Source organism: Rhopilema esculentum, chromosome 15 (genome assembly GCF_057945365.1).
Source record: "Rhopilema esculentum isolate cy_ngs chromosome 15, ASM5794536v1, whole genome shotgun sequence".
Classification (NCBI taxonomy): Eukaryota; Metazoa; Cnidaria; class Scyphozoa; order Rhizostomeae; family Rhizostomatidae; genus Rhopilema; species Rhopilema esculentum.
The window spans coordinates 9,892,348-9,919,934 of record NC_142829.1 but is presented as its reverse complement, the minus strand read 5'-3'; the positions used below and the strand labels follow the sequence as shown (position 1 = coordinate 9,919,934).

At 35.7% G+C, this 27,587-nt stretch overlaps 2 protein-coding genes across 2 annotated transcripts; both read right to left on the bottom strand.

Annotated features, from left to right (window-relative positions):
- Positions 1-1,243: 1,243 nt before the first annotated feature.
- Positions 1,244-13,588, bottom strand: LOC135685143 (uncharacterized). Its single transcript, XM_065200963.2, has 6 exons — positions 12,027-13,588; positions 7,782-7,881; positions 7,405-7,481; positions 6,630-6,776; positions 6,035-6,213; positions 1,244-5,382 (listed from the first exon to the last, which is right to left on the bottom strand). The coding sequence occupies exons 1-6, from the start codon at positions 12,053-12,055 to the stop codon at positions 1,520-1,522; spliced, it is 4,395 nt and encodes a 1,464-aa protein (XP_065057035.2). The 5' UTR covers positions 12,056-13,588; the 3' UTR covers positions 1,244-1,519.
- A 133-nt stretch (positions 13,589-13,721) lies between these two features.
- Positions 13,722-26,739, bottom strand: LOC135685144 (uncharacterized). The gene is made up of 12 exons (XM_065200964.2): positions 26,196-26,739; positions 23,334-23,477; positions 22,024-22,107; positions 21,649-21,763; positions 20,906-21,167; positions 20,306-20,466; positions 19,431-19,495; positions 18,678-18,792; positions 18,191-18,271; positions 16,825-17,969; positions 14,961-15,092; positions 13,722-14,518 (listed from the first exon to the last, which is right to left on the bottom strand). The coding sequence occupies exons 1-12, from the start codon at positions 26,568-26,570 to the stop codon at positions 14,282-14,284; spliced, it is 2,916 nt and encodes a 971-aa protein (XP_065057036.2). The 5' UTR covers positions 26,571-26,739; the 3' UTR covers positions 13,722-14,281.
- Between the last annotated feature and the right edge of the window lie 848 nt (positions 26,740-27,587).

Sequence of the window (27,587 nt, the reverse complement as noted above, 5' to 3'; positions counted from 1 at the left end):
CGATGATGTCACTTTCTTCGGCCATAAAAGGAATAGGAGCAAAAATTTCTAAAGAATTAACTCTCTTATCAGATTTGCAATGAACTCTAAAAAATGATTCGCTAGATTTCTTTGATCGTAAATAGTTGAGCTGGAAGCAATCAACTAATCATTGTTTTCATCTTGCCTTTTGTATGCCTATTCTAAATTTATGGATCTTTAAACAGTGGCAGTGTCTTAGAGCAGAGCTGGACAAAGCCAGGTACATTGGCATCACTATCTTTAAAATATGAAAAAAATTGAAGAAAACAATCTGATTTTTCCCTGCGTTTTGGTCATTTGCTGCTTTACTGGAACTTTCTGATAACAAGGAAGTCGGTTTTTGATTACCATTCCAATTCAAGTCTTCCTAGCAACCACTATTCAAACTGTACATAAACATTATTTGTTGTCAGGAGGTCGCGAAAGGCCAGTTGCATTTTCCTCCCTTTCAATCATACCCTGTTCATTTCCCCACGGCTATTCGACCAGCCTGCTTGCTCGAAAACGTAAGGCACACAAAGCCCAAGTGACGTCACTTCTTGGCTTTAAAGGCAATCGACAGATCTTAAGTGGCTTAAGCCATTTGACCATCACAATTGGCCAACCAAAAACCACCCAGAAGCTTCTTGATTGGCCAATAGTTGATTCTCAGATAGCATAAATCACTTTAGTATCTGTCGATTTCCTTTACGTATTCAATATGGCCATTTGCGAGGATAACAACATTGCAAGATAGTGGAACCACATAAATTCTGTAAAAGAGAAACATTTGGAAAGGGGATTTCTTCTTTTAAGAACACAGATCTCAAAAAGAAAAGCTGGGGATCAACATTAAATGATTGGCAATTACTACCAATGTTTACTTTTTATATTGATTCCACATCTGAACATATGAAAACTGTAGCGTTTTAGATGGAACCCAAACAGTAAATACATTTTTTATGTTTAAAGGAACCAGATACGTTTCAGAACCAGTATGAATGTAAACGTTGGTCTTCGTTCAATGCCATTATCAACATTGCTCTTTCAAAATAGTTTTCTTGTCTACTGTAAAATGTTTAAAGTTTCAATTACACGTCAGCGAATTCTTAATTAGCCTTTCTCTAACTTGACCAATCAAATTACAGAACAAGAACTATACCAGTAAACTGTGATTGAAGGATTCTTCATACCTTGCCTGAACGGGCCTATAAGAATGACTACACAAAAGAAACCTCAACTATGAAAACACGTGCCATTCATATATTCATATATTACTTCAGTATAAATAAAAATCAATGTGTCCTGTGACAGTGTTATTAACAAAACCCAAACAAGAACTTTAATTGAAACAGAACTGAATCTGCAAGAAGCATTGGTTGCCCCTCATTTCCCAAGGCACTTTAGGTTTTTATATACAAAAGCTAACTCATGTCCAAACCTATTGAAAATAACAGCAAAATGTTCTTCTATTTACAGATCTTGTATTCACAATGCATTCTATTCGGTTTCAATGCACTCACTTTTTATTTGAGTTTGAGGTCGGCTTTGAATGGGTCTTTTCGTGATCCTTTTTGTGTAAAATTGACTGATTCAACTTGCCTTTTCTAAATTTCCCCTTTCCAGTCGGCTTTTTGCTCAGAGTTCCAGTCCTGTGCAGCTTTATATGCTTGGCATGTGATTGCTTAGACGTCATAACTTGATCACAAACGTTACATGTATATACTGCAAGCCCATTCTTAACCATGTCTTCCTTTTCATGTCGCCTCTTATGCAGACGTAGGAAGTATGATGTATTGAATGCTTTCCCACAAGATTCGCATCTGAATTTCTTTTCCCCAGTCTCTAAATTGATTTCAAATTCATCAGACGTATTCAGTTCTGTTTCCGCATTGTTCAAAGCACTGTCATCAAGACAAAGCTTATTTGTATGTTTGTATGTCGTACTTCTAACTTTTTTCGTTCGTTTTGTCTGCTTTTCTGAGTTTTTTCTCGGAATTGAAGAACAGAATGTGCATACAGAGTTCGTGATACCTTTCTGTACAAAATGTGAGTCATCACAATGGCTGCATTTGAAAAGTGGTAAAGTGCTTGGTAAATGATTATTTACAAGGCCTAAGCCACCTTTCTCAGTATCAATAGAATTTGAACACTTCAAAACCTGCCTTTTGTTCTTGACTCTAGTAAAATTCACCTTCTGATTTCTTTTTTGTCTTTTCACGTCTACCTCAACGTTGTCTCTCTGATTTAAATCACATCTATTTACGCCTGGCTCCCCTGGTGTCTGCTCGAATTCTAACTTCGAATCACAAGTCTGTCTGACTGCATCACAAGCAGCCTTATTTTTCTTTGAATTATGCATTCTCTCCTCCCCGATTACTGCAGCACGCCTACGAACGTAAATGAGGGAAGAAAGAGGACAAGTCACTTGCTCAGTTCCTGCAAATGGCACCTGACTCTTCACTACGATTTCCCCATTGCAACTCCCGACATTGGCTACTTCAGATTGCAAAGTCAAGCCTAATCTACGATCCATTGAAGAATCTTCTTTTTTATTTGAAGCAAGAGATACATCTCCGGTCATTGACATTCCATTTAAAGGTGCATCAATAACATGGTCCTGTTTATCAACAACAACAACCTTTTCGTTTCTTTCTTTTATTTTTGACCCTTTCCTCTTTCTAGTCCGACCCCTATGCTTTGCTTTATCATTTTTGCCAGCAAAATGATGGCATTCAAGGTTTTCTGCCATTCCAGCAGAAGGGCTTTGCACTTTCGACAGTTCTGGAGATTTAATAAGTGGCTCCTCGCTCTGTACTGGGTCACAACCTCTATTCAATGTATTCTCACAATGAATTTCCTCAATATCAACATTTTTCACTTGGTTCTGCTGCCATAAGTCTCCCTTTACATTTACAAATATTTCCTTTTCGCGTACTGTTTCTCCATTCACCATTTCCGAAATATCCGTTTCCTTTGATACCAAGGCATTGAAACCCGACTGTACAGACATTCTCTCCTCTATATGATTATCTTGAACTTTATCAACCTCTCTACAATTGACAAAATCAATAATACAACCCTCCACCCTGCTGGGCAAACCATTTACTACAATATCACCTCTACCAGCATCTTCTCGCACTTCCTCATTTCTGGAATCACTTTTCATCTCTACACCTTTATTGACTGCTACCCCAATAAGAGTGCTTCCTGATAAGTTTTCGTTTTCGTCATTCTTCCAAAACCAATCGATGACCTCATCATCTTCGTCTTCGAGTCCAATTTTTGATGTATCAACTAAAGGCTCTGTCACTTGATTTTCTTTCAAGCTGCTGCCATTGAAAGCTAAGCTCGTGTCCCGATCTTCTTTTTCAGAACTCTTGATGGATACAACACTTCTGTTCTCATGAGAATTAGGGTTCATACCCTCAAATGGATTCCGCATGCTTGAATTAACATCTTTCTTTCTACTGACTTCACCTGTCCCTTTTCTAGCAGAACGATTCGACTCTCCCTCAACACAGTTCGAAACTACAGTTGATTTTGTCTGCCAATCAGATGTTACATTTGAGGAACTTTCAGTTTCCTGTGGTTCTGATTCGCCATCAATCTTGATAAATAACGCTTGTAAAATCTGAGCAGATTCCTGTTCCTCTAAAACGCAACTTTCGTCACTGACAGGAATTTGGGCATCTGAATCTTCATGAAGATCTAAATCTACATTTTCATATTGAATGCTCCCCCCAGAATAAACCCCCTCGCCTGTGAAATCTGGTTTAGCTGCTTGTTCTGGTTTATTTCCTTTTCCCCCTAAACTGCTTTGTAATGCAACATGTTCTTCTGAAATCGAATTTTCATCATGGCTTTTAGTTGCTCCAACAATGTTCTTGCTACTTTTCTTCTCTACACTTTCAGCAACTGAACTTTGCGTCCCAAAATTATTTGTAGACAAATCCATTCTTTCATGTTTCCTTATTCTTTCCTTTCGCCGCACAGCAGTGTAGGCTCTTTTTCTACTCATTTTATGAGATTTCACTAAATGGCGAGTAAGGTCATTTTTGCTCACCAAAACCTCCCCACACTTGTAGCACTGAATAAAGTTATCCGCTGAATTTACAAGTTTTTCCACAACGTGATCTTTAAAAGCAGAATAACTTTTATATTCGAATTGATGTGTGTCAGAGTCTGATTTGCTTTGCTTGTGCTTAGCAGAGCTTATGTTCTCATTTGCAGTTTTCTCCGAGGACAAGTTTGCCCCTTCACTCTGATGATCATGTGACTTATGCTTTGCTCTAGGCGGTTGTTCCTCTTGATTTCCAATCTTTTCGTGCTCTAAAAGATGCCCTCGCAACTGTCGGCTGGTTTTAAAACCCTGTGAACAAACCCTGCATCGGTGCATGTGATCATCCACTGGCGGTTCATTTTCATGCACTAAAAGATGTTTGGTCAATGACCTCAGGTTCATGAATACTTCACTGCATCGATAGCAATGATACTTCAAGATACTATGTATTGGCACATGTTTCTCCAAGCTCAGTGCAGTTTTAAAGCCTTCCCCACATTCTTTACATTGAAAAGGAAGCACCAGCTCTTTCTCTTTTGACTTAGCTGCCATTGTCAAAGATGCACTGTCTTTCTTTAAATGCTTCTTGGCTGACTGAGAATGTGGGTCCGCATCAAAAATCTTCCTTTTCCTGTCATTTGCAATATTCCCTGACTTGTCTCCAGATGGTTTCTCATTCTCAGTCTCAGTTCTCATTTTCTTTTTTATTTCTTTCATTGCCTCCTTCTTTTTCAACTCTTTCGAGGTAATTGATACCTTCTTCTTGTCATTTTCTTTCAACAGCAGATCCTCTTTGAAACCTTTCTTTGAAACCATTTTAGAGCTCTTTATTCCAGGCATTGTTTTGTCCTTAGGTAAGCTCTTTTTATTAACTTGAGCTTTTCCTTCTGATCCTTCTTTTAGTTTCTGCTTCTCTTTCACTGTGCCTTTCTCTTTCAGTTTCTCAGACTTTTGTCCTTTTTTTGTTTGAGTGTTCGCAATTGCCAACGTGTTTTTATCCTGTTTTGTAGCCACACCTTCCTTCTTTACTTTTTCACTGTTTGGTTTCACTTTAGTACCAATTTCAACATTTTTCTCTATCTTCTTCATCTTTTTTTCTGAAATTGATAATGTCTTTGGCTTAAGGCTATTAACTGGCAGCTTAGCTTCTGCACCCGAGTCCTTGCTATTGGAAAATTGGATAGTGTTCCCTTTATGAATGTCTTTGCGGTGACGTTTCAAAGCCTTTTTCGTCTCAAATGTCCTTCTGCAAACTTCACACATGATACATGCTGACTCTGATTGGTGAACGACAACAACTGTGTCTTTTAGCGGAAAGCCTGACATAGGAGAGAATGAAATATTGTAAAAATTTGTAATATCTCAAATAAAATACAGATTAAAATAGAAAACTTTCTGGATAGAAAAATTTCAGCAAAACAACTTCGGACTAAAAACTTCCAAGCATATCGAGAATTTTGAACAAGAAGGTTTTCCTTTGTGGCAAAATATAGATTAAAACGTACTGGAATAATACGTTTTTTTATATTCTCATAAAATTTACAACGACAATCGATTACAATACAAAAGCCTAGGGAGCATGGAAATGCATAACAACCCTAAGACTTACACTTAACATAGAGACACAAATATTACAATAATAAGCTACAAAATTGATTGGAGTGATTGTTGTACGTTGATTAACCATGGGGAACTTAATTTAACCGTAGGTGATATAGACTCTACAAAAGAGAAACAGAAGAACAACAAGGAAAACTATGGAAAGATTGAGTGAATCAAGAGCACCAAAAACTTAGTTGCATAGGTTTCATGCTTTGTGCGATAGTTGTCTAAAAGCTCAATAACAGAAAATAAAAATTTTAAATTGTAAAGTCCTATGCAAAAAGGACGAAAAGACCTTTTTCTTCTCGACTCCTTCATTTATAAATATCTGAGGCATATCCCATACAAAGTAGAGAGAAGACTGCTTACCGTACGATGAAAATTCCATTTCAGATGCTGCCTGGTCATTATTTTGATAAAGATAGGCATCTATCAGAGTTCTTCGAGCCTCTAAAGTATTGCTATTCAATGCATTCGATGTGTCCTGCATAATGCTGTCACGGGGTTCAATCAATTGAAGCTCGCTTTTGTTCATCTGAACTTGAATACTGAAGATGAAACATATGGAGAGATCAAATCAAGCTTTCATGTCTTTAACCATGTTACGTTGTTCATATATCTGGACAAACTTTGGAACAAAATGAGTAAGCATTGGACATACCAAGAATGCAACAATTATGGATTCATAAATTTGATGTGCATAAAGTTAAAGAAGAAAGAAATATAATACTTTAACATTAAGAAACCACAACAGAGATGCTTCCAAACATATTCTACACACAGTACTATAGGCTAACTAATAATCAATTTGATACACGGAATTAAAACCAAAAGATTCTACTTTTGATTAGTGTAATTCAACAGTAACTTCAAAATTAGAGTTTTGCAGCATTGGCTCCCCCTCTTCCCAAAAATCATCCTGAAATGGTCTTAACGTATAATACAATTAAATCTTTTCTCTTACAATTCATCTTGATGAGAATTTGGCTGCAACTGTTCCCAGTCTCCAAGGAAACCTGAGCTATTACGAGGCACAACAACAGTTTTCCATGCATGAAAATGGTAACTTGGTTTGATTAAGCATCTCTCAAGCCCAGTTCTTGGAATCAACCTGTGACAAGAAAAATTTATCCTTTTATCAAAGAACGAAAAAGTCATAGAAAAGAGGAATGTTATATGCAAGAAAATGGAATAAGGTTTCTTGTAAAAAAATTAAACTATATGATGGAAAGCCCTTGGAGAAACATATAGTCAAAAGAACATCATCTAGTCTTTATGTTAAGAAAGAAAAATTGTGATCTATATATATATAGATACTAAATAAAAAGACAACTTGGTTGATGTTTCGCTATAAGCTTCTTCAGAATCTCATTAGTATATTTTCTCTTTAGAGTTTTATATAAATATATTGAAAATTAAATCATATTTTATCTATTTTACATTACATAAATACAGACCACCGGTCAACTAAATAACGGTAGTATCAAGCATTTGAGGTACAAAAACAGTAGAAAGTACAATAAAAACAATAGAACTAATTAGGTAGAACAACAATCTTACGCATCTGGGACGTAAACTTGACAGATATGTTTTGCTCCTTCAAGGGCTTGATACACTCAAATATTAGCAAATGATAACGCAAACAAGAAACTAATAATCAAGCAAACACATTGGTCATAGAAATTAAGACAAACTTAAAAAAATAGATGTAATATTTAATAACCATAAAAAGAACTAACCTTGTAGGCCGCACATATGCTTCTTTCTGTTCAGCTTTAGCAACATCTTCAACCATAACTGGACTGTCTGGATGACTCTTTCAAAAAATCAATCAAAGAAAATTTACTACGGAAATACTTTCATTTTTAAGGTTTACTGGGTTTACCACCAAAGAATGAAACTTTATAAAATGTCAAGAATTGGATCGCCAATCAGTAAAATGCATTTATCTGGCAAACTTTGAGGGGTATACAAGTATCCAATGACATTGTCAAAGCTCATCAGAAAGTCTCTGAATTATGGATCATGATAAAATAATGTTGATAACAAAATTAGGCATACAGCTTTATGCTGGTATAGATTTGCAATCACAAATCAGATTTCAATATATACTGACCTTAGTGTCTCTTGGCTGTTTTCCAGTCAGCTCATTTGAAAAACTTGGCACATAATTAGTTCCCCCTGTTATTTTTGACAAAACAGCATCAAGCTTAGTCCTGGAAAAATGTAAACATAATGCTAAGTTTGACATTACTCTGATGGATAAAAAACATTGTTAGATTTAAATGGATAGACAAATTGTGTGGACAATGATCTGAACAGCAGGGTTCCTAGATTGAATACATTAAACAAAAAGCAGGCTAAAAATTAAATTATATGGAAACAATATTCCTCTGTAATTATTTGTCCTCTCTTTGCTTCCCATGAAAGTTAAAAAATGAACTAAATTGATGTGAGTGTTACCCTTGTTCTGAAGAAATTGTAAAAGATTTGAAGTAACTCTGCAATTAATGAAAATCCTGTCCAACTTTATTGCAAATTTTATTTTTGAGATAAATATAGTCCCTGCAAGCATAACTGTAAAACTATTACATTTGGCCGATATAACACAAGTTTTTGCTTTTGAGACCTAGTTATAATTAAAACTTAAAGCAGTAAGGTAGAAATAGTTTTCTTGTTACAAGATGGAAAATTCCATTGAAGCAAACAGGTACAAGAATCAACCTCATCAGGTTTGACTCTGACATACATTTTCAGGATTTTCCGGCAGCACCTTGTTATCTGATCCTGGTTTGGTGTAAGATAGCATGGCTAAAATTGTGAAGTTTATGGCTAACATGGTAAAGTTATTTTAATTTAATTGCTTTCCTAGTTCTGTTAAAATTTGCTTAATGGTTTTCTTCATTTTTCATATAAATGGGACTAGATGGCAGTTAAAATAATCTAAGTCAACCAAATTTAAAAAAAATAAATGATTACTGAAATGTTGAAATATTGAACAACCAAACCATTCTAGTTATGTACATGGAGTGGGGTGCTTGATGACCAGGAGGAAGGTATGTATCAGGCCTTGCTCTAAGTAAAATGAAGGTGCTCCATAAAAAGAGCCCCTTAGAAACTCTAGGCGCTCTATTTCGCACCTCTAAGTAAATTTCCTTGAGAGCATCCTTTGAGAGCTTTAGGAGATCAAGAGCTTCATATTGAAAGCTTCGGAAGAATGTTAAATATGAAATTCAACGGTGATACCAGAAAGCACCATAATATGAAATAACAAAACATGCAACAAACACTATGTTAATATAAATATAGAAATATAATAAAACAAAGTCGCAAAATTGTTCAGATTTTTCTAGATATGTAAGTTGCCATCATTCGATGAGCTTTTATCAGTGTCAGTATCACTACTGTTATGTTCAGTTTCACATATTGCTTCATCAAAGCGCATGGCTTTAAATCGAACATTTAACTTTGTTTCCTTTTTTCATGTTATCCATTCTATAAAAAGAGCTAGAACATCTACTACTCGCAAAAGCAAATTAAAAATGAAAAGCAATGCGATAATTTGGACGGAAACGTGATCGCTGATTTGCACAGGCGCTTTTAAGTTATTAAAAAAACTGAAAATAATATATACCTCAATAGAAGATTAACGCTTGCTCGAAAATCAAATAAATCTGCCGGAGAATACGCTTGATGGCCTGTGTCCTCGATGGTTATTAGAGGGTTATTAGAAAAAAAATGATATTGAAAACCCAACGTTGAATTTGCTGAATTTTTTCTCAAGGGGTAATTTTACGCAAATCATAATATTGTGGTCTGTTGGGAAGATTGTTTATGCTTGATCAAGTTGATTCAACAAATTCCAAAAATTTATTTTGTTTTTACGTTTTGAGGGGCTCTATAAATCGCACTCCAAGGCTTTTTTTGGGTGCGCTCGATCGAGCGCCTTTCCGGGCAAGGCCTGGTATGTATATGTGCCAAATGTTTATGTGTCCTATGATTTGTGCCAAATGTATAACAGTGGATAAGAATCTTGATGACTTAACAATTGACACAAACAAGCCAAATTCCAATGGCTGAGACAATCAAAACAATGCATGCACAAAATGCCAAAATCAAAGGATTGTCCCTATTTTCCTAAGCAAAAAATTAAGAATCTGGTCTAGCTGTTGGAGAAACTTGGGTATCCATCCTCTTTGGATCAAGTAGGCAATCTAGATCCTTTAATGGACAATTAACTCCTGAAGGCAACTCCCTCTTGGATTCCACTTATTGCCCTTGGTTTTGAATGTCATGAAAGTGCAGTTATAGTTAGTTCTGCATGTTTATGGTAAAGAGTGACCAAAATAGATAAGAGCCTTGTTCTTGTAATTGAGGAATGGTTCCATTTTTCAAAAGTCAACATAATTAGACCTGTTTGCAATTTGCCATATGGAATACAAAGGAAATGCAGAAATACTGTTTGAGTGAGTTTTGCAAAATTAACTTTAATGAGACCTGGGAAGGAACAAAGACATTGAAAGGCAGAAAAGCACAGGTCTAAAGCACAAACAGAAATTGGAATATAGAAAGTGTTTTGATTTTGATTAGCTTTTGACAGCTTTGCAATGTTAGCAAAAATTGTTTGCAGGTTTCCGGGTTTTGCAAAGTTGTCACATATTGCTAGGAGGTTAGTAAGTAGGCTATTTCTGTCAGAGCATCAGTAGCACAGCTATTACATTTTTGACAGAATATTCTAAAATGCGTTCTAAGAATTGGTGTTGTATCACTTTGTTCAATCAATTGAAATTTTTCCGATCTACATATTCTATTATAAAATCATAAAAGCAATGTAGTATGATGTAAAATCCATGAAACCAATTAAATAATCAAATAGTGAATTGGAAACCTAGCCTCCTTGAACACAAAACAACAGCTCTAGCAAATACATTTTATAAGAAAGTGGAAAACAATGTTTTCTTAAAAGTCTGAATCATTCTGATTTTAACCTTTAAACTATCAAGCTGCTTTTTATCAAAACATCAATAATTAAAGCTTACCAGAAAGGTAACATTCTATTTGAAAGAATTTGAAAGCTTCACAATTATAATGTTATACATGTGACTACTGGAAGGCACAATAAAAACTTAATTCAATTCTTTAAACCATGTGACTATCTTTGAAAGTGGCTGTGTCATAGTGTTGTAAACAAACCAAATAAATGGAATGTTAAGTGCTCTTAGCTTGACGTGCTGATTGTCAAAATGGCAGATGGTGCTTTGGTGCTACGATAAGCTTGATAAATTGTATTTTCTGAGTGCATTTACCAAATACATGGGATGTTACATAAACAGAGTAATGGCAACAGGGCCTAAAAACTTATATCTTTTTTGTTAAACCATTAAGTTTTCAAGAAACTTCTTCCAAAAATCTGCAAAAATATTTGGTTTTAAGAAATCTTCACCTTCACCTTCTAATATATGACATTTAAAAGGCTATCAGGTCTTCATAGAAATCACAAGGTCTCCATTTTATGGATCGCACATTTTTCAAGGTGTGCAATTACCAGCTAGCTGACAATTTAATATTACCAGAACTTTAAAGCAATTGGTCTAGGCCAAGGAAATGAAGCTCCACTCAATCAATGGGGAAGCCGTGTTATTTCTTGTGGTGAATTTAGATAGAATTAGATAAATAAACAGCATTTTAACCACCAGTGTCATATTTTAGGGACACTGTGATAAATAAATTTAAATGAGCAATTTTCTGCCAGATGAAAGTATTCAATTAAATATTTAAGGAAAAAATTGGTACAAAATAGTTACAAGAAACTTTTAACTATCTTTGGGTTTACAACTTGAAGTAAATGATAACCTCAAGGGTGGCCTTCTTATATTGCTGCCATAACTATTAAAGTTCAAAGAAATGAATAAATTTTCTATTGAATAACTTAACGTTCAATTAATAACATCGATTATAGGTTAATTTTAAGTTTTAAAAGCTTTCATTTTAAGAAAATGGCAATTTTTGCAGACTCCGACCATTTTGTTCCAATACTTTTAGTGGCGTTATTGGACCGTGTTTGAAACATGGCACTCTAACGTAGGGTAAACTTGTACACCTAAGATAAAGCCAAAAATGGCCCTAACTAAATAAAAGCAGATTACACATACCAAAAATGTTCACAAAAATAAAAGGAAAGGCTCGTATGACCATCGCTACCACATGGATACAAATCATGGGACACAGGTAATCTTGTCAAACGCATGTCGATCTGACCAAGGCAAAAAGTTGTTTAATGTGTAAACATCGCATTTTGTCGAGGCTGGTTGGTACTGAAAGCTCATATAGACTTAAGAAGATGAAATCAAACGCTACTTACTCTTTGGACTGTCTTCCAAATGCATGCATGCTTGCTTTTATCAGTCTGCAAACTTGTCATTCCATCATCACGTTGCTGGATTCCTCCGCATGTATTAATTTAGGCCGAGGCAAGGAAGTGTTATATGCGCATGTGCAAAGCTAATGACGTAGCTAAATGATTGCACAGCGCAATGCAGAATTGCATTGCTTTGCAATATATATCTCCAAAGTATATTCTCCAAAGCACCGATAGGGAATTTCTGACGAAATGACTTGCTGCAAGTCAAGTCATTCTGGGAATACATATATCTACTGATTATCTCATCACATCAACTCGCAATCTCACCACTCCGTTACTCTTCTAAAAATGTTTGACTACGGCAAAGTCATAAAGGTTTTCTTTGAAACAGATACAAATTTACACCTTCATCTCCATGATGATTCAAATGTATTAATGGAAGGCTACGAGCTGATACAGATTCTCAACCTCCTTGGTTTGAATATTTTCAACTTCCTTGGCTGATGAATAAATCTTCTACCTTCTTCCTCGCAACAGCTTAATGCTGCCATTTCTCTAATTTACAGTTGATGAGGCTTTCAAGTTTTGGAACAGTCAGAGCAGAAGTCAACGAAAAAACAAGACATTTTACTTGATAACTACGAATATCATTGTAAAGGGTTGTTAAATGAGATGCTATGCAAACTCAAAGAATGAGGAGTAATTTCTATGCATTTCTTGCCTGGTATTTCCAGCAATTCAATAACTACGGTAATATTGCTAAGAATATGATTAAATTTATTCGAAACTATATTTCGGTTCTCATTTGTGCGAGCATGAGGCTTGAAACTCGTGTTAATTGCACAACCTTGAAAAATACTTCAACATGGCATAACTTGATTGTATGAGCGTTCGTAAGTTTCATCTACAACAAAAAAACAACAAAATTTTGTTTCCTATAAAATTAAAATTTCAAAGATAAGAGTTCGTTGTTTTATGTCTTAATTAGTATTTAATGCGAGTAGCAAAATTATATCTCTGCAGTTTATAGAAAACATAAAAAAAGTAAGTACAAGATGCACCTTAAATGCAAAATTAAGTTGATGAGACAAAACCTGGATGTTCAAAGGAAAGCATTTAAGAAGGGGGTAGGGTCTTTACTGATCTATAATAAAAACATCAATAACAATATTTTTCAAGAAAAAGCCCAGGATTTGGCTCAAGATCCTTCAGATAAACAAGCCTAGGGTCATTAACAGAAGAAAAACAATCATGTTGGAAGGTTCCAAAGAGCTTCTACATGCAAGGACTGAAAATGAGAAAAATCTTAACTGCAACACCTAAGGAATTTTTAAAAAGCACAATTTTTTGATAAAGATCTAACGCTGTGCAAGAAAATACAATAAACTGCGGAATGAAGATACGGTCTTAGGATAAAAAAAACTGGTAACCATAACAGGCTTTCACTTTTCAGAAGGGAGTTGTCATTTTGTACGCTTAGAAAAATGTTAAATCACTTTACAACATTTAAAAAGTTGTTCACCCACTCGAAAAAGTAAAATTCATTTGATATCAAGTCATCAAGGGCTCAAACCTTCTGGTTGCCAAAAGCCTGACAAAAGCTCTCAGCGGGCCTGAACTTTGTTAAAGAGAAGCCTGGTACAGTTAGAAAAGATCTGTCTTCTGTGGAAAGTCAAAAATTAGAGGAACAGGTAATTTTGTTACAGTGCAATGAAAAAGAATAACAGAAAAGAGCAAATCTATTCAAAGTCTAGCAAACAGCGCAACAAATTACAACCTTCCAAAAAGGCTTGACAATGAAATCCGACATAAAAAAGACAACTTCCTGCACCTAACTACTTCTAAAAAATAAAACTCTACGCTATGCCTTGAGAGTAAGTTCAAACTAAAATTTTATTGTTGGCCATGTGCAGTTAGCGAACGCATCCATATACAAACGTCGGTCCTACTCATGCTTTTTTGGGTCTGTACATTGTTACATTGTTTAACTGCGAGTTACAGCTCAAGTACGATGCGAGAAGGATACAAGAAATTGTTTAAGCTGAAAAAGCATGACATAATATTAAACCGATGAAAAACCGAATTTGAAAATAAAAATACTATTTTAACAGCTTCCTGTCTGCAACCAAAAAACAATTTCCATTCATTCAGCAAGCACATCCCTTTAAATACAGGTCCTATCTATACAAAAGGGTTTGAGTCAATTACGCACAGTTTGATAAAGATATTTATATTTGTACAAAAATAAATTTGCGTTATTTATCCCCGCTGAGCCTTTTCATCAGTTCATTCACGTGTCTAATATCGAATATGCCCATACCGAGCACGTCTTCCCTCGCTAGATCATGAAGCCCTTCGAACGAAAGCACGCCGCATTCTTTAAAGTCCTTGCTAAACATTGGCAAGCCGATAGATATCAACCAAGCTTCAACTGAGGTTGTGATCGCATCAAAGTCTGACGTCTGTAGCACTTCCATAAGAACCGCTCGTTTCTACATAAAAGAGAAGGAAAAGTGGTTTATCAACATGTATCTTTCAGGAGCATCTTAAGTACAACACAGAAACTTGGGAATTTCAGATTCAGAGAGCTACATGTGATAGTAACATAGTCCTCACAGAGACGGACTGTTTAAGAGAGAACTTCGCGATCAATAGAAACTATCATTGCTTAGGAACAAGCCGTCTAAAAAGGGGTTCACAAGCACTAAACGAAAATTTTTGAAAATTGTAAATGTCACTCATAATGGAGACTAGATGACCTTGCGTCTTTCACTATTGTGAGTGGCATAAATTTGAGTAGCTTTAGTTGTAGTTTAAAATTTTAAATGATAAAAATATTTTTGAAGATTAATTTGATTTAAAAGTTGCTAAAATGACAAAAGGTATAAAAAAATATAATATTTTATTTATCAAAAAGGTATCAAATGTTCTCACTGTTGCTCTTCCTTTCTGCTGCAGATGCTCGCATCGCACTGTATCCATGCTTTTAATCACTGGTTCGAGCGGCTTTTCAAGTTCCGCAGAATATCGAGCGACTAACGGGAAAGGCACACTCCATCCACCGTGCTAAAGAAAGGAAATATCAAGTTAAAAAGCTGTGCAACTTCCTTTTGTGAAAAAGTGCGTCAAAATACAGAACACACAGCCAACAACGCAGACTCGGAGATAGCTCAGTTGGATTTGGGAGAGGGCACGACACAGTTGCTTTAAAAACAAATCCCGAAATAATGTCTTCAGTCACAAAACTCCAACCCGCTTTTCACATATAAATCATTATAGGATACATTACAGAACACCCCCAATCAGTGTATTTGGCCCTGAAGCGCCAGAAACTGCTATTCAGGATGGTTGGACACAAACTCAATCTGGAGTCCCGAAATAAAAAAACCACATAAAAAGCAAGGCCTTTCATTACAGATTATCTAAGGAGAACCGTGCTGCTGAGTTTCACATTAAACCTGGCAAAATGGTTGTAAACTATCTGAAAGTGGAAGTTGGCAGGAGTGTTTTTCTGGAAAAAGCTCAGTAGTTTTGCAAAGCCAATAAATATTTGGTGGGGATAGAAGAGGGGTGGGCAAACTATGGCCCGCAGGCCAAATGCGGGCCGTCAGCAAATTTTTAGTGGCCCTTAAACCTACAAAATTGAATATTCAAAGAATAAAAAGTCTTATGGAAGTCGTAGCTTGCTGCAAAATATTTTCCATCAACGTGAAATATTTTGCATTGAAGTTCATCCCTAAACGAAAAGAATCAAGACCTCAGCAAGCATTTATATTTGTGAGCAGCTTTCTCGCAAAGAAGTTTATCAGGTATAAATCTTCCAAAATTCAGACAATGGATATGTATATAGATACACGCTTTCTCTATAGAGGAAAAATATTTTCCCTTGAAAGTCTTTTTCAAGTTTGTTCAAATAAGGAGACGGAAAGGAACATCTTGTCCGGTGAAATAGGAAGGGACATCTTGTTCTGTTGAACCAGGAAAGTTGCAGTTCTGCTTTAATATGCTCTGATTTTTTTTTTCAATGAAAGATGCTTTCAGATTCTGCTCAGCCCTTTCTGGCCGAACTGCTCTTCCATGCTAGCAAATGTTGTAAATGTAGCCACGAGGTTGAAAAGTTTGCCCGTCCCTGGGATGGAATGTGGTAAAGATTTCTGGAGCGAGCAGTTTGGTTTACATCGCAAATTTGAGCAAGAAAGGTTTGCAACACAAAAGTAAAAAATATCACTGCTCAGCCAAACAACAAAGGCACATCTCTAGATGGGGAATCTAAATATCAATATTATTTTGGGCAAGAAAAAACTTCGACGGCAATGGAACTGATCTCTGTATTGTAACTGTGAAGAAACAAAGTGTGAAACTAGGAACTGATTAACGCATGCTCGATTTTTGGCCATTTCTACTTGGCATTTAATGTTGGAATTTGTAGTCATCTGGTCCTTGTTTAAATTTTCAACTCTGTCGCTACAACAAGCATACCGGATCGGAAAACGATGAGGAAGCGTGAGTGTAAAAATCAAATGTCAAGAATGGATCCTTGTGGCATTGCATCAAATCGAACACAGAATTTTGCTCCTTCATCTATTAGTAGATGTGATTAACAAAAACATCTTTGAATAATAAAAAACAAAATTGAATGACAAGTTTTAAGAGCAAATTATTCAGCAAGATAACTTGTTTGAGAAACAAATTTGAAGGCAATTACCAAATATCGTTATAAAAACTCTTTTTTGGCAACTTTGGAATCAAATTTTCGAAGTAATGTTGAGTTATGTTGAGTTTAATTACATCTACAAACCTGATTTGTGTATGGAAATTCCGAGATCTCTATATCTTCCTTGTCTAATTTCATTTGAATAAGTTCTTCAAGCGAGCGAAGTCTTAACGTCGGTCTTTGCTTTCCAGTGTCAATATCAATATATGCATCTTTCGTTTCGACCTGTGTAGGTTTAACCTCGGTTTTAATCTTAGTCTCTTCAGTTTGATGTAAACCTTGAACATTGTGCTCTTTGTCAGGTTCTTTGATTTCCCGTAATTGACGAGGCGGGAAAACCGGCTTCGGTTTTGTCGTTGGTTTAGAAGCACCTGGAATAGAATCAGCCTTCTTGCCGGCCAGTGGCACTGTTGGAGTGGCCTCGTTCGCGTTTGTTGGCTCCAAAGAAATGCTTCTTCTTTTCCGTGGCGGGATGACAGGCTTTTGATCACCATGTGTTACAGTATCTTTACTTTCAGTGTCCTTGGTTGCGATGGTGTTTGGTATTCTCCTAGGTGGAGGGACAGGAAGTTTTTTCTCTGTTTCCCCCTTCGGTTTTACTTCAACATTTGCATTGAACCCTTCGTTTTTAACTGGAACTGTAACTTCCTCGGGCTTCTGGCTTGGTATTGGTTTTACGTCATTTGGGGCATTAGCCCTATCAGGCGGCTTTGGAGGAGCCGTAGCGGATGCAAGAGGTGGATTTAAGCGTTCATCTGTCACTTCAGATTGTTCATTATTCAAGCTATCATTATTCTTATTATTTGTTGGGCACATCGAGCGTCTTTTTATTTCATTTGATTTTAGTTTTATTTCTTGTAAGTCTTGAGCCGCAAAAGGAAAGGATTTAACTTGAAAGACATTATCACCGTTGTTGCCTTTGGACATAGAATCAAAGGATGAAGCTTTGAGCTTATTCTGAAAGGAAACCTGCTCAGAAGAAGTATCGCTATGGTTTGAATGAGTTGGCGAGAACTTTCGCTGGCCTATTGCCATCTTTGATGGTGAAGGAGCCGATAAGGTGGGTTTTAAGGATCGTTTACCGGCAGGCGATCCTTGCAATGCGCTGTATTCGGGCCGGGAGTCCTGATTTTGAAAACTGGATTCCTGATCTTTGGATATAGGGACGGGTGGAGGGTTCTTGGCAGGTTTTGATAATGATCTCACGCTGTTTGATCTGCTCTTGGAGCCTAGAACACAGATCGAGCAATGTAAATTGAAAACGTTTTACACAAGAGTGCACGAGACTGTAATTATCTTTATATAAGCAATTATCACTGCACACAAACATATACGTGAATGAATGCATTGGAAGCTAGAATCGATGTCACAAGAAAAAACCCATAACATTCGCAATTCTTCGCAGCTTTCTTGGAGACATAGCTCTTTTAAAGACGGGCTGTTAGCATACCTGTGCTTCGTCTTTCTGAACTCCATCGATCAATGTTGATATTTCCGGCTGAAGTGTTCGGCGACCCATCACCAAGAAACCCTAAAAGAAACCAGACATAAAGATTTACTTGTCTGTTAAGAAGTGCACGATGCCACGTAGACAGAGCTATCCAGGCGCTGATATGTAAAATAGAACGCCTCTAGACTTATACCCGAGTTGCATGCTTAATCGGGTCACCTAGTTATTTGCATCTGGACAAAGAAGTAAATACCCCCAAACCTTTGTTGCCAATCTTTGTGTAATGGTCATCGAGTAGACAAGGGATTTTGCCTTCCTTATGTTGTAATAAGTAATGTGTAATGTAACTTTATGTCATAAAATACCTCTTTTTAGCGTGGCAATGACCAAAAAAGCTGCTGATTCAATTCAATAGCTGCTGTGACGTAATAAAACAAAAAAAATCATGTGACCATTAATATTATCTCATCATACAATTTCGACATACCTGCATGCCCATTATCAGCTTTGTGCAATTTCTTATCGCCAAAGGACCGCAAGTCCGGGCTTTCTCTACTGATGTCACTTCCGGACGAATGTCCCAAAGACACAATGTCATCGAACTACAAATATTTGACTCATTAATTCAAATCTTAAATACTAAGCTTTAAATTTATATAAAACGAAAATAAGAAGAAACTTTTAAATGCGTTTATGATTTTGTAGGCTTATGCATTCAATAATGTTGTTTTCTCTGAACACCGCATAATTTGTGCAAATGGATTTCTTCATCATTTTTGTTTTATTACTGTTCACAAAAAAGCCACTTTTGTCATGAATACTTTTTATCTGAAAATGCTTACATTAATATTTTCGGGCAAATTTTACCGACTTAAGACAAGCTTGGGTCGCAAATTGGTGCCTTCCTTGTCAACACTGCATTTGAGGGTTGCAAATGATTGAGAGGCTAACGCAAACGAGGTAGGAGATTTTAGCACACTTGACAGTGACAGTTGAATAGGCCTATAAACACACTAAAAACTAAAAAAAATTATGAAAACTTTACCACATAAAGAAACTAAAAAAGTTAATAAATAAGGCAAAAAATAAGCAAAATTTAATCATGTAGAACTAGACATTGTTTCAAGAAAACCAGATTCAGCTGTAGTTTGTCTCGAGTAAGTTTGTTGACAGTGCATCACTAAGATCGCAAAGAGAGCATGCTACCAGCATTGAGTAAGTTAATATCAACTAAACCCACTTGTGATTCATCCTGATCCAGGAGCGGCGTTGTTGATCGTCCATCTGCATTGCTATCACTCCGATCTGAAATTGATTTTGAAAAACATCAGAGAGTTTCTGCTAGACGGGGGTCGGTTTAACTAAAAACCTTGTGCGTGGGAACAGGCTGCAGGATCTATTTCTGACTGAAAATTTTTTAGCAGAAATAAAGTAAATTAAGCGATGTTGAAACCATAAAAATTATCCATTGAATAGCAAACAATTTGAGCATATGAGAATCGCTATATTGAATTCTTATTCCTTGATAGGGAAGTTGTTGCAGTCAAAATATTATAGTTGATTCGCTTTGGATACTTTAAAAGGATGTTTCGCTAGTGTCATCTACAGTGAATGAAAATTAAAATGCAGTAACCGATTCTAGCATGCAGTTACCGTTGTAATATAAATTTTAAATATAATTAACAGGATATGTATAGTCAAGTAAAGAAATCTTCGAAATCATCGTGAATCGAAACCGAAAGTCAATTCTGGTAATGGGATTCTAGTGAGATGAAAGATTACAAACATTTCTTTGTTTTGGTCGGTAGCCCAATTGCCACTTGCTACAAGAGCAGCTCTAACTGCGCCGAGTTCATAGAAATAGTTTATTATACAGTTGATTATTAATGATCCTTTCAAGACCAGGGGCCCCAAAATTAGTCAATACAACTCTTGGGGGTCAACAAGACTATTCATAGGGCCGATTTATGTCGAAACTGCATATTTGTTTAATAATAATCAACCTATTTATCTTTATGTAGATTCTTTCGAAGGGCGTCGATGAGAAACCAAAGATTCCATAAAGGCAATTGGCTAGATGTTTGGGGACCCCTTACTTAGCATACGGACACAAACCTGTGGTGTAGAACATTGAATGTCCCGAGGGTCTCCCGCGTTCGATTTTCTTTCGCTTTTTCTCTTCTTTTTCTAATTTCTTCTTTTCTTTCTTTGTGAGCTGATGCTTGTCTATACCTTTCATATGGGACGGCTCGCCCAAAATGGATTGCCGATAATTCCTAGAAAAAAACATTTTGCTCATAAAAAACAATTTGAGATTCTCAGATACTGGCCATATCACTTTGAAAGTTATTAAGGCAGAGAGAAAATGATGACGTTTTATCTAATAGTCAAGGTCACTTAAACCAAGCAAATACTTCTTATTTGGCATTGCAGTGCATAACATGGTGCTGGCTAAGCCACCCCTCACGAGTGAAAAATTGGAATTGTGGACAAATCTAGAATATAAATGTACACAAATAATATGAGAGATAGCAATCAGTTTGACGTTGATCCTTCTCACTTTGAAACCGGAACAACTTTGAGTTTAGAAAGATGCTTTCGATCCTCATCAAATCGCCGTTTACCATAGGCAATACCATCATTATACAGAAGGGAATAAACCACTGTTGGTAATAAAACAATAGCGAAAACTGACGAAAAGTAAATGCAACTTGCTCGGTAGCTTGGGCAACAACGTAAGCTTGCGAGATTTCTCCATGCTTCACCTTCGTCTGGAGTTCAATCAGTTGTTGCTGATTAAAAGTCAAGTCTTTAGCAACAAACGACTCTCTGTTCTTCTGCCCTTTCTTATCACTACCCGTCGACTTCTTACGCACATTCAGTCCAAGCAGATTTTTGCTTTTCTCTCGCGTCGAATAGCTTTTTGATACCTGCTTCGATTTTTTATCTTTCTTGCTAGCGCCAACAGGTTTTCGGTCTGCAAAAAAAACGAGAGGTTTCCAAGTTATGGCATTAAACATCTTATTAAAAACGATGCAGGGTCTTTAAACAATTATAAACTTGTCAAAATTTGCAGACCCAAGGAAAGAAGCTGCAGAGGCCTAAAATTTCACGTCAATTTCTGCAAACTTTCAAAGACAAACTGATCTTAATAATTTGAATGATGCAAAAGTCGTTAGTTTTTGTTAGAAACAATAAAAATGCTAGTTCAATGCAGATTTTCAAAAGGGCTATTCGCGCACATTGCAATGGCACTTTGTACGAGGTTCTAACATATGCATTGCAAGTGCTCTTTCTAAAACAAAAAAACTTCGTTTATATATATAGTGGGTTCTTCAACACTGAGACATAAGGAGGCATCACAGTTGTAAGTACTTCTAGCTTAAAACACATGTGAGCAAACAAACTAGAGCGGGGGCATAAAAGATTTTTAGAGCCATAAATAGGCCGATACAAACCCAAATCCATATCAGCAAGATTTGTTGTGCTTTTTGTTATTCTCTTATCGTGCACTGACAAACTTGAAGTCCGCTTAAATGGCGTCTCTACATTTAAATAGTCTTTCGGTTCTTCCTGCAACACAAGATAACAAGCATAAAAAACACATTTTCAAATTTCTATATTACAGATAAACTAAAAATTCTGAGAAAACTACACAGGATCGATAAAAGTAACGTTTATACACAAATTAAATCGAATTATTTATTTGTCAAAACATCCACATCTAATAAAGTTTATTTCATTTCGTTAGTGTAATCAAAAACTTAGGAACATTTTATCAGATGAATGTCAAAACGAAAGAAATGAAAAAAATTTCAAGATCTTTGACTTACTCTAATTTCTCGTTTAGGTTTGGGTGGAGAAATTGTCTTTATATTGATTTTTTTCTTCTGTTCCTGTTGCCGCTGCATATCCATCTACATGAAATTAAAATTACAAGATGTTAAACAACTTAAAAAACTGAAATGAAACATTTCCATACTCATTAAATGCAATGTGGGCAGCCGAGATTTGGTGACCATTTGCAATCAAGGTTAAAAAGCCAAAACTGTATTACAGTTTATTACAAGAAATTTTAAAAAAAAGGGTGTATCCGGAATTTCAAGGATTGTGTTTAAAAAATCTTATTTAGGCTTTATCTGATTAACTTTGCTCCCAAATTTCCTACTTTGGCAACACCACTGGTCATACTCATTAATTATGTATAGCTTTTTAATCCCATTCTAGTTGTAATTCCATTAATCAAACTGAAAATGCAAATTAAGTTGATTTCAATTTAATTTACAATGCTTTATCAGGTGAAAAAACAGTTTGTTCCCTATGCTATCTTGTGTGGACCCTGACCTTACTCACCTATTGTTGAAATAAAATTGAAACTAGTCTACAACATTCACGATCCAAAAGGATTATCAATTTTAACACAGCTTCGTGTTGGACTCAGTAAACTGAACTTTCATAAATTCAAACATAACTTCAGTGACACTTTAAATCCTTTGTGCCCGATAAATGATGGTATTGAGGATACAGAGCACTTTTTGTTGCTCTGCCATGCTTATAACACAGATAGACGTGATCTTCTCAGCAGCGTGGATGCGCTATTGCGACCACATGGATTGGTAAACCTTTCTAATAAAGATTCACTCAAAATCATTCTGTATGGTCACGCAAAGTTGTCTTTTGACTCCAATACAAAAATTTGCGAGGCAACCTTGAGATACATTCGTGCCTCAGAGAGATTTCAATAAGTTGTTGTTGAAAACCTCCTCACTTGTGTCTTATTTGTTTTTTGCTACTTTATGTATTTGTTATTTGCATTACGTAATCTTTAATATTTAGATGTATAAATTAGTGTTGAGTTGTTATATTGAATGTTATCATCGCATGGTTGCTTTGTATTTCCATGCTCTCTACGGCATCGTCTTGTAACCTTGGTATGTCCTTGTAACTTTCATTCGGATAAACAAAATTGAAAGATAAGATTAATGCTGTCAATGATTTAAAGATTTTAGTTTGTTGAACTAACCCTTCAAACTGGGGTTACATATGCAATACAGAGCTCTGAACATTTTTCTTAGATCTGCAAGTAGTATATAACTGGTTAGGCAGCTAACTCAATGTTAAAGTTTTAAACCGTTCCATTTACCATTTCATTGACATCATTGTACAGTCCTGCAGGCAGCTGCTTGCGCCTGAATTGGTCAAGAGCATTTAGCACATCCTCCACAAAGGTCTCTAGTTTGTAACTGAGCTGTTCAGCAAGAGATTCCAATGACCCAAGAGAACCATCCTAGTAAACAGAGACAATCATTACAAGAACTTAGATTTTGCCATGAATGCATTTCTCAAAAGCTTTGCTATGCACAACAATTTTCTTATTTTGCCTATGCGTAGAACAAATATGAAATGCAACAGCATGGAATAAAAGATTCAAATATTACAAGATGCATAGAAAAAGGCCTGCACAAATTTACTTGAAAAAACATGCCAATGTATTCATTGGTTCAAAAGTTCACCAATATAGTTTTCCAATACTTATCTATGCCATACACTTTTTAAAGTTTAGTTTCATGCAAAACATGGCTGGATTTGATAATAACATTTATACTGTTTAAAGAACTTAAAATTCCATTAACTAGTTTTACAATACACAATGAAATCTATCTCTCTTAGCAGCTAGTTTGCAGTGTATTGTTTTTTGGAAACAGACCAAATGTGTTTGGAGGGCTACAAATTTAAATTTGGTTTCAAGCTGGGCCTGTTATAATTGCTTTATTTCTTAGTGTAACTTCTCATCCTACCATACTATCCCTTGCTTTGCTCCAAAAAGGCTTGGTGATTGCACAGCTTGGAAATATAGACCAACGAAAATATTGACTATAAAAGCTATTCTACATACAACTATTCAGTCTATATTTTCATATTTGTTAGTGTTTTCTTTTCCAATATTCATACAAAATAGAACAAAACAACCACTGACTGAACATTTGCTTAAAAAAAGTTATTTGTGATTCCAGACATGAAAAAATCATGAAGTGTTTCTGGGTCCAGAGGAAGTACATGGAGCCATTTCTAGGACTTTAAGAGTAGAAATAGATATTGCAAGCCTCAAACAATCACAAAAAATTTCACATCATAAAACACAATGGCCACATTCAAACTTTCAAACACAGACTGTTGTTCTATGGTTCAACAAGGTTTACACTTGCCAATGAGAGTTTTGTATTTACATTTAGGATTAAACACACCTGAGTTTAAATTTGACAGTTATCAAAACTACAGGAAAAACACCCAAATAATGGTTGTGTGATAAAAGTTTAATGTTTTTGCTGCAGATCTATTAATGTCCTGTATTGAATAAGCCTTATGCCTGTCTGTAACCACCATTTCCTCTGTGGTTAGTGGTTATAGATAGAAACTTACCTTGGAAGGAATTTCATCTATTGTTACAGTAGAAAATAAACTACACACTCACCCCCATATATTTTATTACATAAGCTATACATTTTCATGATGTTTAGAACCATTACAAGGGTTTCAAAGAAACAGCACAAGAGGTCACAGAGCCTCAGGGTCCTGTTTCATATCCAAGAAAAATTGACTGAACAAAACCTTTTGAAACTGTCTTTCAAAAGCAAATTTCTTATATAGGAAAAAAAAGCCTTAAAAAGGCCCAGGCTGCAGAAAACTCCAGCCTTACTATTGAAAGAAAAGAAATATCAAGTCTGATACACCCAAAAAACCTTTAAGGTTATGACAAAATGAAGGGCAAAAAATAATTACAAGTTATATGCCACTTTGGAATTAATAGCAATATGTTTGCATACACTTTATACAATTTTGACCTGTAGATTAAAGAAACCTAGCCAGAATGAGAGCTGTGGATCTTATGGAGAGGAAGTATACAAAATTAATGCTAATGAAGAACCTAAATAGGGTGTTTGCCTCTCTTTTGAAAACCCTGGCATGTTCCTGATTAATTAGTATTGAAAGTTCACTACTTTTTTAAGAATCAGAATTTCTACAGATCTAAAGAATTGAGATTTCACTACTAAAGAAAAGTTAAAACAAGAGACCAGCCCTGACCAGCTATTGGTTAAAGGACAGAATAATGGAAAATGAGCAATGTGATCAAGTTGATTAAAAATATAGAGTTTTAAAGTTGAATGTTTGCAGATTTTTTCAATCAAATTCTTCTTCAAATAGAATTAGACAGGGAACTCTTTGGCTCTAAAATTTTTTATCCTGTAAATAAACCATGAAACTATTTAAAACTTGGTTGCTATCACCTGTCTTCAATGGCCTTATGAATGGTAGACATGAATAGATTTTATTTAAAAAATCATTTTATCACATGGTCCCATAATTTTGTAGTATTAAAAGTCTCCTTAAACCATCTGCTGGTGATTGAAATTATGGCAGGTGTTAATTTGCATCTAATTATCTTTTCTCTCCTTTGAGTGGCTTGTTTTAGCCAAATGAACATCATTCCCAGCATATTTTGATCACACTGACAATTTATTTTTCAAAGGTTTTTAAGGCATTTCAATTTGATTAACTAAGCTAAATTTAGGAGCAGGGAAGAAAAGCCCGTAGGGAATCCAACAAATCACAAACTATTAGGAAGGATTTTAGTATTCAACCAATTTAATAACTTCTTGCAGCTGAGACTAAAAAATTACAAGCACCTGAAAGTTGTTTTGTTATATCTATAGCCAGAATACCATGCATAAATTGCGGTGTCAGCAAGGATTGGTTAAAATAGATGCATTCTTTAAATTCGTTGTTTTGTTCAAAATCAAGATAGCATAAATCAAGAATTGAAATTTCAAGTCCATCGTTCTATTGCAACAAAGAGGCTTACAACAGAAACAATAGAGCTAATTAGGTAGAACAAGAATAGATCTCAAGAATCTGGGGACATAAACTTGACATATATGCTTAGACCTTCTTTTCGCAAATAATTTTTGAGAATTTATGGGTAAATTAATCTTCAAAACATACTCACAGGATAGAAATATGGTGGTTCTGTAAGCTGTATATTACTCTTTTCCATTTCAGATTTAACGCGCATTTTGAGTACAAATGGGTCGAGTTTACGAAAGACAACTGCCTCTGCTTCTTCCTTTTCTGGCTCCAATTCAAAATAAACGGCTTTCTGTTTCAGGCGACAAACACCAGCTAAGATGTCATTCTTGTCCTTGACATTAGAAATGCCAATCACGTTCAGGTCTTCCTCCGTTATTTGCCTACATATTTCCAGATTTTCATAGCCATTGTCGTAAAACGGCTGAGCATAACAAATTAGGCCCATAGAGCGCAGCCAATCCTCGACTTGTCGAAACGCTGATGTCTGACCGTGATTATCTCCCATGTTGGGCATACAAATAACATGCCATCAAAGGGCTAGTTTTATCGTTATACTTCTCTAATATACAAGTACATGTTTAAGATAATGGCAATCATCTAATGAGAGTTCCTCCCTTTTGGAATTTCATTACGATCCTCATTCCAGCAGATGACCGTCGCCTTGCGGAAGGAGATCGAATGCTCCCTCGTAGGGACCAACAGCGACCACAAAAAACAACAATAAATCATACATACTCAAGAATAAATCATACAGTGTGTTGCAAAATGGAAAGGAATAAGACGATAAATTATCATATGTGGCATGGTAAAATGTGAGAAACAAAAACAATCATGAAATAAGCAACTTGATTGCAAAATCTAGTCAATTCAACACCAATATGTGGTATAGAAAAATCAACGAGGAAAAAGGAACCTAAACTATCCCAGGTGACAGCGTAAATGACCAAACCAATTCCTCACTGAACTATTCGAACATAACAGGACATAACAGTGGCGGATTTGAGTTTTTTTTCTGACCGGTGCAAAAGTTGCAAAAATTGGACCACGCCGTTTAGGGACCACGCCTATTGGTGCCTCGTAGGACTGCAACTAGTGTGAGGCATTATAACAAAAAGGTCTAATTGCATTCCACTGTCAGACGAAAAATCTGCTTTAAGGAGACCAATTCATTATATTGTACATCTGGACTTGATATGAACCGAGAATTGATGTCAAGAGAAGTTAAGAGCTCAAACCATTGACTATGCTCAAACTAAGAAGAAGCAAATGTAGGTGAAATCAAGTAATAAAAATCGATAAACTATGACAACATATTAAATCCTCAATGATTTTCTAAGCAGAGTGTAGGTTACCCTGGGTAGCATGTAGAACGTCATAAAAAGTCAAATTCAATGATAATAAAAGACGGAACCTATTTGGAATAAGTTCAAAACTTCTTTCAGTATAGAAGGTACACGTTTCAATTGATAGAAACCATAGAGGACATTGCAAGAAACAAGAACTTTGACCTGTAATGTTATTGATCTTCTGA